General features: G+C 34.4%; 2 protein-coding genes across 11 annotated transcripts in view; one reads left to right on the forward strand and one right to left on the reverse strand.

Annotated features, from left to right (window-relative positions):
• Positions 1-12909, reverse strand: part of LOC141453579 (acetylcholine receptor subunit alpha-like) — a 338623-nt gene that overhangs the window by 111138 nt on the left and 214576 nt on the right. The window lies entirely within an intron of this gene.
• LOC141452362 (uncharacterized) overlaps positions 1-12909 on the forward strand; it is a 39108-nt gene that overhangs the window by 13441 nt on the left and 12758 nt on the right. For 7 of the 10 annotated variants that reach the window (XR_012457348.1, XR_012457351.1, XR_012457349.1 and 4 more), the window contains one exon: positions 9234-9472. The exons of 2 other annotated variants lie outside the window; for them this stretch is intronic. Coding sequence is in view for 2 of the 8 variants with exons in the window: in XM_074124399.1 (XP_073980500.1) it covers positions 9234-9366 (133 nt within the window). In the remaining 6 variants the exon portion in view is untranslated. Of the gene's footprint in view, positions 1-5440; positions 5632-9233; positions 9473-12909 lie in introns of those variants that run through there. One more of the 10 variants, XR_012457346.1, reaches the window with a different exon arrangement.

The raw sequence follows: 12909 nt of genomic DNA on the forward strand, positions 1-12909 counted from the left end.
GTCGTTTCGTCACTGTGGATGAAACATGGATACATCACTACACTCCTGAGACCAAAGAACAATCTAAACAATGGGTTACCAAGGGGGAATCTGCGCCAAAAAAGGCGAAGACCGTTCCTTCGGCCAGAAAGATTATGGCGACTGTCTTTTGGGATTCGCAAGGAATAATCCTCATCGACTATCTGGAAAAGGGTAAAACTATTACAGGTGCATATTATTCATCGTTATTGGACCGTTTGAAAACCGAGCTGCAAGAAAAACGCCCACGATTGGCCCACAAAAAAGTCCTTTTCCATCACGACAACGCACCAGCTCACACCTCAGCAGTTGTGGTCGCAAAATTAATGGAAATAGGGTTCCAACTCGTTTCACATTCCCCCTATTCTCCAGACTTGGCTCCCTCGGACTACTATTTGTTGCCCAATATGAAGAAATGGCTGGCGGGAAAAAGATTTTATTCAAACGAGGAGGTGATTGCAGAAACGAATGGCTATTTTTCAGACTTGGACAAATCCTATTATTCGGAAGGGATCAACAAAACTAGAGCAGCGTTGGACGAAGTGTATAAGCCTAAAAGGAGACTATGTTGAAAAATAAAAAAGGTTTACCCCAAAAAATTAAGTAGTTTTTATTTTTGCACGGACTTTTCAAACGACCCTCGTATTTTTCTGGCCTTTTAACCTTTCTTATGAATCGTCTATTCCGCCATAGTTCTCCTCCCTTATTCATCTTTACAGCGTAAGATTTCTTCCTATCACCATGGTTTCCTTTTACTTTGCCTGGCTCCCATCTTCCTTCCCTCTGTACTATCACCTCTTCACCCTCCTGTAACATTGGTAACTCCTTCTTCCCATGTCAATGAATACTTTCTTATTATAGAAAACAACTTTTATTGCAATTACCATCAACAATAATCATACTACAATACTGCTATTAAAACATATGTTACCATAACTAAAACATTGATAACTCAACTTCGATCCCTTACAGATAGATATCCGATAGATAAAAAAACTTACGACCCGAAAAAGATATCAGGGTCAACTGATGCACTTAGTAAGCAAACATCCTGCGATTAGGTAAGATAGTGCAGTTGAATTGCAGCCCAGGATTTGGTAATATCGTAATAAATTGTAACAACCAAGAATTGTAACTAACTACATGTACAACCAAACATCTTGGTAGAACAATGTAACGTGCCTTATGTTTAACCGATTATCTGTGGGCTTTTGAAAGTCACGTGCAAAGTTTACCTGATAAATCCTAGAAACTGAAGGTTTCTACAAACTAATAGTTTAGTTCGTCGTACTGATCACTAAAATAATGTGAACTAATAGTAACAAAATTCAAATGATTTGTAAATTTCAAAATAATATATTAAAACAATTGTTTCATGGAAATTTGATGTCCGATCATTTGAAAACGAAACGGATTTCATTTCATCATTTCGTTTATCGCTTGTTTTTTCGTTCCAACAATTTATCCTTACAGAATAGTTTTTGAATATACAGTAAGTAAAAAAACAATTGCAATTTTTTTCGTAATAACAAGAAAATAGAGAATGTTTTGTGGCAAAATAAAGCTGTGCAATATTGAGAAATGGTTTTTCCATGTCAACTTGTAAACTAATTAACCCTTCTGACCTTTTTTAAAGTATAAACTAACAGACCTGCGTGTTTATCATTTAAAAGATCTCGTCAATAGCGGGTATTGGGTGCTCCCATTCGGGTAATAATTTTCCATTGGTTCCTACCGCAGCGCAGTTCTAGAACGAACTTTATCCAGTTGCAAAGCTGTAATATTTATTGTTAGTAACTCGATGGCATTGTATTTATACTGTTTCCACTTTTCTCAAAGCCTTCTCCAGTTCGTAAAGTCTATTTATTTGTTTTAACTATGGCGATAGATGTTGCTCAATCGAATATTTAATACTTGTAAAGGCGACGAATTAAAAATATATCAAATGGCTTCCTTCTGGTAGTGTTATCGTCCTGAAAAGCGATTTGATCGCACAATAGACAAATAGAAAGGGGTCGACTGGTTCAGTACTTCTTCCGTCCTTTTTATGGTTGATGCAGCAAATGGATTCGACCCGGGATCTCACTTAGCTAATTCCTTCCCTTTTAAACAAATTACGATTTTAATTTCTGTTGTATTCTGTTCAAATACAAACATTCATTCAAAATTTGATTCAAGTTATATTTTTTCTTTCGAGAAATTACAGCTTAAGTACTTCTGTATCCTGTATATTTTACCAGCGATAGATCACCAAATGCTTTTAGATTATAGAGTAAACGGAAATTATTTATTTTCATCTCATAATTAAATTACGTAATTAATAAAGGTTGTGTAAGATGTGAGAGAGTAATAATGAAAGCCCGTGTAAACATGTCTCCTGGGATGTTCTATCTTCTTATCATGCGTGGGTTAATAAAAGGACCATTGCAAGTATTAACAACCTAACAGAGTACCTTATTAAAGAGAAACGTTTAATTATGCCTAGGGCTATCAACGCAGCTTGTGTCAACTCTTTCTACCACTCTTTGTTTGTTAATTGTGGTAAAGAAAACGTTTTGGTAAAACTTTCAAAACATTGCTCAAAATTGATAATATTTTTGAAAACTATTATTAATTACTACTTTCTCTAATGCTTGTTTGTGAGAGTATAGATCTAATTTTTTAAAATTGTATTTTCTCTAAAAATAACAATAAGTTTCTGAGTTTCAAAGAATTACAACTCTTAAATCTTTTATATCTTTCTTATTGTTCGGTATCTACAGTACACAGCTTACCGTTAAGGAGTTTTATTATTTTCGAATTCCAAACATGAACAATGTTTTTCAGGGTGGGCAAAAAGTATTCGACTTCGAAAGGAATAACCAGTCTCTCTCAAGGCGAGTGAATCTCGAAATAAGAACGAAATTTTTACGATAGTAAGCATGCATTTGCGGTAGAATAACAGCCATAAGCCTTTGTGGAAATTAAAAGAAGCTTAATTTAATTGTTACATTTTCTTAAATACGAATTGATGCGATAAAAGGTTTTCTAAACCTTAATATAATTAAAATTCTGAATGATTTCATTAATTTGAACTGTGTCAAGCATAAAGTTGTTCTATATTCATGGCGCAAGATTTTTTTGGAAAGGAATATAATTCTTTTTATATCTGGCTTCACTTTTTAAGTTTATATTTCTGTTATATTTATGTTTACTGCAATTTATTACTAGATTTGGTAGATTTCCAGTAGCTTCGCTTTTTATATTCTGATTTTTATAACTTTAAATACAACGGGAGTTATTTTTGTTTATTATTTATTATTATTATTATTATTTTGTATCTAAAAGTTTAAATTGATTAATCATTTTTGTTTATTAAAAGAATATCAAACGCAAACTCCTTGCAAAAGGGTCATGTAACCTTAAATGCAATAAATATATTATTATTATTATATCTGGCTTCACTTATACATTCCTGCTCCAACAACAGAAACGATGTTAAAGCCTAACCTATACTAAGTCGCCAGATATTCTTTCATTTCTTTTCTTTAACATAATACACGTTTCTATTTTCACGTTCATAATTCATATCTAAAACTATTGTTTTCGGCAATCCGAACCAGATGAACATTGTCCTCAACGAGTTAACTGTCACTGCTCCTAGACCATTTCTCACTTAGAAAACCCCTCCAGTACAATGAGTAGATACGTATTAACAATTCAACCAGCACAATAAATAAGGGATCCGCTTCTAAGGATGCGTTCGGTTGCCCCTAAAATAGGACAGATACCTTGGGTTAACCATATACACATTTTGTGGGCCTTTGCTTCCACCTGTATGTCCCAACTGCTCCAGTCGATCTCAACCTGCATAGCTTTCGAGTGTTTGTAAGGATTTTCAAAGAGTTGGCCAAAGTCAAAAGGCAGAATATATACTTTTTGATTGAGAGTATTCATTAGAGCAGGAGGTGCGTAGTAAGAGGAGCCGATTAGGGTCATTCCGCCATTTTTACGGAAGGAGATACAGAATGAACTGAATACGGGCATCATCAGGATGAAAGAAATGTAAAGAGCTGATTCTAGAGGCCTGGAACAGAAAAGAGATTGAGGATAGTAGAACAAATGTTTGATAATCGACGATAATTCTATAAAATAAATTAAATAAACCTACAGATCTTTCTTTTATTGGAATGTCAAGTATTCGAAAGAATTTACATCGAAAATGCATTTTAGAGGCCCCATAAACATGAAGAGAATGTTGTAAAGCTAATTTAGAACAGAATAACTCTTAAAGGAGAAGTCACAGTAAGCGACGATGGTTTATTTTGCGAACTTCTGGCACGAAACGTTCCGACCACAACACCCAGCTTAGTCAGTTTATAGAATTATTAAAACATTTAATTACTTCTCCAAAACAAGTTATTTATTAGAAAGTAAACAATTAATTTTGTATCAATTTTTTGATTTGAACATTTACTAAGAGAGAAATGTAACAACAATAGCAACCTAAAAATTCATTAAAACTTTTACATTCGAGACAAAAACAGTTTTTATTTTACCATTAGAGGCGTTAATAATTAAAAGTAAATATTTGCTGTTAATGAAATGCTGCACACAGAGTGCAACCACCATCTAAATCCGGGACTAAGTTTTAGACCATTATTTCATAAAACAATTCAGGAAATGATGAGTTTATTTATTGTTTAGAAAAACCTTCAGTTTTTCATGAAAAGTTTTTAAATGAAAAAAAAAGAAGTAAATTTAATTAGAAAACTTCACAGCTATAATCAATTTTCTCCGTAATGTAACAAAAAAATTTGCTGAGAAAAATAAATAAACGCTTTATTCTTCAACTTCTAGACCACTATCAGAACTGAAGAACAATTTACTGCAACCGCTACAACTCGCTCGAATAGTAATGTAAATAGCTGAATGCAACAATCTCTTATAAAAGACTTTGCAGCAAACTTATCGTGGCTTACTATTTTAAAAGTTTTCGATCCAATCTCCAATCATTTTATAAGAGAAGACATTGCCTATGGTCTCGAGCGAATTTACTCATTCGTTACTGAATGCCAAATATTGGCCTCCATTTTAGATTGTTTGGCACCCCTGATGGGACTCTAAAAAACTACTTTAGGCTACTTTTTCGTGACGCCACTCCAGACACAGAAATACACGGAGAGAAAGATGTGCTACTTGCTCACCTTGCTTGTCTTATTTATCGATAGCCTTAAAACAAAAAAAATTAGTAAACATTTCAAGTTTGTGGACTGCGATAACTGCAGGTAAGCAGAGAAAGATTGGTAGTGTCTTACTTTCTTTTATAGATGGTGTAGAAATATTACAATAATAACAATTTGTAAACTCCAACATAATTTACATAATGAATAATTTGTTAATTCAAACAAATAACAAAGTATTTTGATTTAACACTAATCAGACAGACGATGCTGTAATCTGGACCAAGCATAATGGTTGATCTCCCCTTTTACACTGTGCACAAAACATGCATGTGTTTATTCAATGATATTCTGTTTCCACTGAAATGGTCTAACTGGAAACTGAAACGATTTAACAAGAGTCGCCGGTTGTATCTGAATGCCTGACCACTACCAATCAATATCTACATAGGTATATATTGCAATGTGCTATCGTTTGTTTTCAATCTAATGTTTTTTAGCGGTTTGACGCACAATAATTTAGCATTCACATATGTGTTTTACAATTGTGCTAATGTATAAAACAGTTGAATCTTTATAGAAACTAAACAAAAGATTGTTGTTAAAAATAACTTGAAACCACAGTCTTTGGAATTTATTTTTATGTCACGAGTGCAGTTTAACTTAAATTTTTAAGAAATAGTATTATGATAAATAAAGTAGGAGACATACTCGTGTGAATTTTTCACGTCAGCTTTCCTGTTTTGTTTATTAATTTCTCTTTTCCGAAAGATCCGTCACACACACTGGTTCATAGGTTCTCTCTCAAGGTGAACTACGCACTCTCAACATAAATATGTATAACTGTGACCTCCAATAGTATAGAAGTGTTTCTGAACTAACATCTGAAAAACAAACAAGAAATGTGGTGTAAGCCAGCCTTCTCATAGTCAAGGTGACCCACCACGTTCTATTTAAATGGCCACTGGGGTTTTAAGAATGACTCACAGGACATAACCAATAACGTTCACAAGGTGACCTGAAGGGCATAGCTCGTCGCTTCATCTCCAATGTTTGAAGAACTTCAATACTGACATCGAAATGGCAGAAAACGTAGACTTACTTCACTGCAGCTTCAATAGAATGCCCAGTAAAGTAAAGGACTCACGTTATCCTGTTAACAATGACAAGAGAACCAGAACAAGAAGCTTGTAATATATGGGCTGAAAAGTCCCGGGCCTAACATATAGATGGCGCTAGTTGTATTGCGTTCACCTCTTTTTCAGTTAGTACTAACCTTCAAAAGACAGCTGTTAAAATTTCATGATATTCTATTCATTAGTTTGTGAGTTATTGTGCTAAGAGTGACGCTACTTTTGTTATTTTCAAAACAATGGATCAAAAATAATTTCGTGTTTTAATTTTACACTGCTTCTTGATGGGAAAAAATACCGTTCAAGCGAAGCAATGGCTTGAAAAGTGTTATGGGGACTCTGCTCCATCAGAAACAACAATAAAACGTTGGTTTGCTGACTTCAAACGTGGCCGTAGAGACACTGATGATGCAGGACGCAGTGGACGTCCAAATGAGGCGCGATAACACCAGAAAACATAAAAAAAAATCCACAAAATCGTTTTGGATGATCGAAAAGTGAAGTTGCGTGAGTTAGCTGACATCGTAAAGATATCAAAAGAACGTGTTGGTTTTATATTGCATGAGCATTTGACTATGAGAAAGCTCTGTTCAAAGTGGGTGCCGCGTTAGCTCACTGTTGACCAAAAACCAGAACGTGTTGATGATTCTGAGCAGTGTTTGGCCATGTTTAAACGTAACAAACCGGAATTTTTGCGTCGATATGTGACAATGAATGAAACATGGATCCATAACTTAACTCCGGAATCAAAACGATCGTCATCTGAGTGGACAGCAACTGGAGAACCTCGTCCAAAGCGGCCGAAAGCACAACAATCAGCTGGAAAGATTATGGCCTCGGTATTTTGGGATGTGCGTGGTGTAATATTCACCGACTATCTTGAGAAGAGAAATACCATCAACAGTGAATATTATATAGCGTTATTGGAGCGTTTGAAGGCCGAAATTGCAAAGAAACGACCGCATATGGCAAAGAAAAAAATTTTGTTTCATCAAGACAACGCACCGTGTCACAAGTCAATCAAAACAATGGCAAAACTACATGAATTGAACTTCGAATTGCTCCCACATCCACCGTATTAGCCAGATTTGGCTCCCAGCGACTACTGGCTGTTCGCAGACCTAAACAAAAAAATGCTCGCCGGTAAGAAATTTCGCTCGAATGAAGAGGTTATCGCTGAAACTGAGGCCTATTTTGAGGCAAAAGATAAATCGTTCTACAAAAGTGGTATTGAAATGTTAGAGCGGCGCTGGAATGATTGCGTTGTTCTTGATGGAAATTACGTTGATGAATAAAGCTAATTTTGAACCAAAAAAAACAACGTGTTTTCTTTGTTAGGCCCGGGGCTTTTCAGCCCATGTCATGTCTCCTAAAACCCTGCAGTTCTCCGTCAACGAATACTTTATGACCCCACATTAGCCTTGGTTAAAAGTAAAGTAATTGCCTATTTTTACAGGCGGGCTTTACGTCCAACTACCAAATTAGGTGTCTTGGACGGAGGCAACTAGCAAACATACTTTACTGTAAATTTCTTTTACTTACTTACTTCCTTGGTGCTACAGCCCGGGTCGGGCCTTGACCTTTAAAAGAAACTGACCTCAATCGTCCCTATCCAGAGGTTTAGACCGTCAATTCCGTGCGCCCAGCCTGGTTGCATCTCTTCCAACCTGGTCCATCCATCGAGTCTTCGGGCATCCAACTTTTCTAGTACCGATGACATTGAAGTTCAAAACTTTCTTCGGCATTCTACCGTCTTCCATTCTCAGAACATGTCCCACCCACCGGAGCCTATTGATGCGGATTACTTGCACTGCCGTAGTATCTTCAAATTTATCGTACAGCTCTTGATTAGGTCTCCTTTTCCATTCGCCAGAATGGAACTTGAACTGGTCCGTAAATCCGCCTTAAAATTTTTCTTTCAAAAATGGCAATTTTTTTGCTCGTCCACCTTTTTTGAGTGTACAGCATTCTGAACCATTGGTCGAACTAAAGTTTTATATAGAGTAGCCTTGGTTTTTTTTGTGAAATTAGTCTGGAACTAAAATGTTTGTTAAGTCCGTAATAACATCTACTAGCTGACGCTATTCTCTTTACAATTTCTTTTGAGAGGTTATTTTCGGCATTTACATAAGTACCCAGAATAAACAAAACCTTGAACTTCTTCGAACTTGTAATTTTCAATTTGCAGATAAGGAGTAGCGCAATTACTTCCGACTACCATATACTTCATTTCTTCATTTATTACAAGTCCCAAAGTTTTAGCTGACGCTTCCAATGCTTTGAACTCCTCTTTAATTCCAGCTTCCGACCGGCTGACGATATTAATATCGTCTTTTAAGCTAGTAATTGAACTTGTTTATTGAAGATAATGGCTGTTCGTCTGTATACGAGAATCTTGTATTACTTTCTCCAGTGCAATATTAAAAAGCAGGCATGCCAAGGCATCACTCTGCTTTAATCCATTCAATTTCTTTTATTAACCATTAAATAAAATCCAAAGCCTAAGACTGGGAATAGAACCTAGTACCACAATACATATTAGTTTTAAAGGTCTCGCCTCTAACCGCTCGGCTACCGTGGAACCTTCCTTGGTTAATCTAAACCTTGGTCCCACCATAAGCATTCGCAAGGCCCAAATAGTAAAATCTTCCCTATTCTTTGATTGAATATCGCGTCCCCAGAACTTTTTTCTCTCAGCCTTAGAATCCTAACATTCAACCAGCAATTCGTCTACCTCCCCTCAATGTCTAGAATCTACACACCACCAGAACTAAGTTTCTGTTTCGGTAATTGCTGCGAGAATGCACAAAAAAGGTTTTCGCAACTTAATCTGCTGCCACTGAAAGGGAAACATCTTATTCTTAATCATCTGTCAGATTTAACAAAAAAGTTTACATTAATTTTTTTGTTGCTGTTACAGTTATGTGAAGCTATATTTAGCTTATATGAGGCCTGTGACGATAGCTGAACTGATTGAAGATTATTTCCCTCCTTTCAGAAGAATGAAGAATTATTGTAAAGATTCAAGAAAGAAGAGAAAAAATTGCAACTGATTTGTCCTTAGCCAGTAACTCTCATAAATTGTTGATCTAATCGAATTGTTTGATAGAAAGATGTTTATTTTAAAAATTATTAATGTTTGAAAATTTCTGAAAATAATTATTGTTCCACTTTATTTATTAATATTTTTAATTAAATGCGTGCAAAAGAAAATGCAAAGAGCGAAGCTAGTAGGTTGAAAACTCACAATTCTGTAAGGTTTCTTTTAAGAATATTTTTATATTTTATTTCGTTTTTTTAATTTTTAGTATACAATAGTTTTATGTACTTTAACTTTTAAATAATTACAAAAGCAGCACTACAAAAATGGCAGACAGATTACAATAATGGTGATAAAGGTAGATTCTATAAAACTATGGCAGATCAGTTACCTAGACAACCATGGTTTAAGGGAACCGTCACTAATAAATGGGTTGTTACGACAATAAGCAGGCTGAGAGCGAACCACGCGGTGTGCGGATCGTATCTACACAGGATCAACAAAAGGTCCTCTCCTCTTTGCGTAGATTGCAATGAGGAGGAGGATTTCAAACATGTAATAATGATATGTCCACGTTATGTGGTAGAAAGGAAACGAATGTTTGACGATATATACAGGTATTTAGATGCACCATTTCGCTACGAAGACATTATATTCTCCACCAACATTTATGTGCTTAAGTCGATAGCAGAGCTAGCAATGAAATATGAATGTATTTAAAAGCTATAGCCGAATTAGAATGAATGGAAGAAAATGCTTAGAGAAGGATTACGTGATTTTAATTTTGGTTAAGCTATAAGGATGGCAGAAGCGAATGTATTTGTAGGTAAGAATGGAGAGTGAGTGATATTCTAGTGATAAGCACCTAGACGATGCTGGCTGTATGGCGGAAGCCAATGCCAAAAAGAAAAAGGAAAAAAAAAACAAACTTTTAAACAGACGCATGCTTATTAGTGGGATCATTGTTCACTAATTTGGACGATTACAGCATAATGTAGTTTAAAATTTAGGTCCTTTTCTCTTAAATTGGAGAAAGGAGAAAAATTTGTACTGAGCATACATTTATCTCTCATTCAACAATTAAAGGACAACTTTCAATGATCAATAATTTGAAGCAAATATTCCGCTTGTACTGAATTCTGAAGAATCTGCTTAGCAGAAAGCAAAACTATTTTCTTCACAAAAAAGATCCTACTAGGTTTCTTGAATTTTATATCGCAAACTAATGTGTAAATATTAAAAAAAAAAGAAAAAGAGGTTATGTAAGTTATCAAAATGAGACATTTATTAACATAAAATTCTAAAATGAAAAAAAAAATGGAAATTCATTTTTCTAAAATATACAGGATGTCCCAAGTCCCAAAGGTATAATGGATAACGACTTTTTCTCGGAAACTAAAATAGATAGAAAGAAACTAAAAAATACGTGTTCCCTTAGTTTTTTGTTAGAAATTCAAATTTAATTTAACATGCCCATCAAATTGCCTGTCGAGATATCTCTTTACATGCCTGATGGTGTTATATCGACACTGGAGGACGATTCAGTGGCCACCTCGTTCACCGGACTTGACACCTATGGACTATTTCCTTTGGGGATACCTGAAAAACAAGGTGATTATTCATAACTTTTTTCTTTCTTTCCTTATTTCTGCTTATCTAAAAGCATTTCTAAATCTAGGTGCATCAGAATCAAGTCGGGATTGCATCTGTAGATGAACTAAAGAAGAGAATAATAGATGCCTGTAACTCGGTTAAAGCCGAATCTATAGTAAGGGACAATTGGCAGGAAAGAGCATGTCTATGCAGCTCTAATGGTGAAGGCCATTTCGAGCATGATCTGTAATATTAATGAGTAAAATTTATAATAAAATAGTACTTTTCTTCTTATTCAATCAAAAAACCATTATAATATTATCATTTTGAAATTTCTTATGAGAATCATGTTTTCATTCGTAACTTGTAAAATATCGCTCACAAAAAAAAAAAACCCGTTCGAGTAAATTTTTCTTAAAAAAAAATAGAGGAATCTATTTCTGAAATAAAAACCACACTTCCTCATTTGAAAAAATGAAGTTGGTGCCTGTATCTCGCTTCTGGAAGCACCGAAAAAAAATTACAAATTAAATTTGGATTCCTAACAAAAAACTAAGGGAACAAGTATTTTTTAGTTTTTTTCTAGCTATCTTAGTTTCCGAGAAAAAGTCGTTATCCATATAGCTTGGGACACCCTGTATACAAAACTTTAGGTGCTTCATTACCCCATTTAATAAGGTAAGGACGTTAAGAGATAGAAAAATAGTTTTTATATTTAAGTAATTGGCATGCCTGAATTAACTATTATAGTGTAATATCTAAATAAAGATTATAGATATTCTTCTGTTAAAACTTTATAAAATATAGAATACTTTTTTTGTGATCCATTTAATTCATTTTGCTTTTTCTTTGGCACTGGAAGACATTTCTGCCATTAAAGCTGGCAATAATAAATAAATAATACGTTCAGCCATTCAAGAATGGCTATCGTCAGATTGTATATACATATTTTAGAGCCGGTATATCTACAGAGATTAATCATTACTCTAATTTTCGGAGTTCGAAGACATGCATGAGTTAAAACACTAGGAATATAGAAAGAGAAAAATCATTTGAATTCAAACAAGATTTATTTTTTAACTAAAATTACCGCACCAATAAAAGAAAATTTTGGACAAATTAAATCTAACAACCACTAGTGCGAATTGTTAACTATTAAAAAAATCGTGAAATGCATATTTGTTTTTAAGTCTCAAAACTTAAAATCGTAAGTTTTGGCCTCAGTTGCAGATTTGGTATAACAACTTATTTATTATTATTTTATTTAGATTTCTTTTTGCGAACTATAAATTCGAGTAATTATTAAATGGCAACATAGAGATTGTAGAATGCTCTCATTAACGCGGTGTACTTGGTATAAATCACCCTACAGTTTGAGAGGGCCACTTCTTCAGAGACCTTGCGAGTCCCTACGGCTTTTTCAGTCTAACAACAGTCTGCACTTATCCCAACACTCAGGCAGTAAGGGTTCTTTTCATTCAGAGTGAGGCATTTGAGTAAGCGTTCAGATTTAGCGCATTCTCGGTCAAACTCGTGTTTTGCGACAAGTAGATACTGTACACATCACAAAAAAACTTCCAAAAAAATTATTTACAATAATTCAATACAAATTCGTTAAGAATTAACGATTTACAAATTATCTACAGTATAGAACTCTGTTATGAAAAGTAATGTCGAAAATAATAATAAACTTTGGTTGAAAATTCACATTTAATATTATTCATATGTTTATAAGAACGATAGCAGGTGATAGAATTTATATAACAAAATATTACACGATAAATGATGATCACAACATATTTACTGTGTAAACGATGTGCACAGGTATGTTACATTCCGTACGGTGCCATAAAGATAAAGACAGTAGTTGAGAAACCTTCACTTCTGGTTACAAGATATAGAATATTAAATTCACATTAAGCTGCGATAAGACTAGAATGTAAAGCTCGAAGCAGAACTTAGA

This window comes from Rhodnius prolixus, unplaced genomic scaffold (assembly GCF_049639745.1).
Source record: "Rhodnius prolixus isolate KJV_2025 unplaced genomic scaffold, Rpr scaffold_3, whole genome shotgun sequence".
NCBI lineage: Eukaryota > Metazoa > Arthropoda > Insecta > Hemiptera > Reduviidae > Rhodnius > Rhodnius prolixus.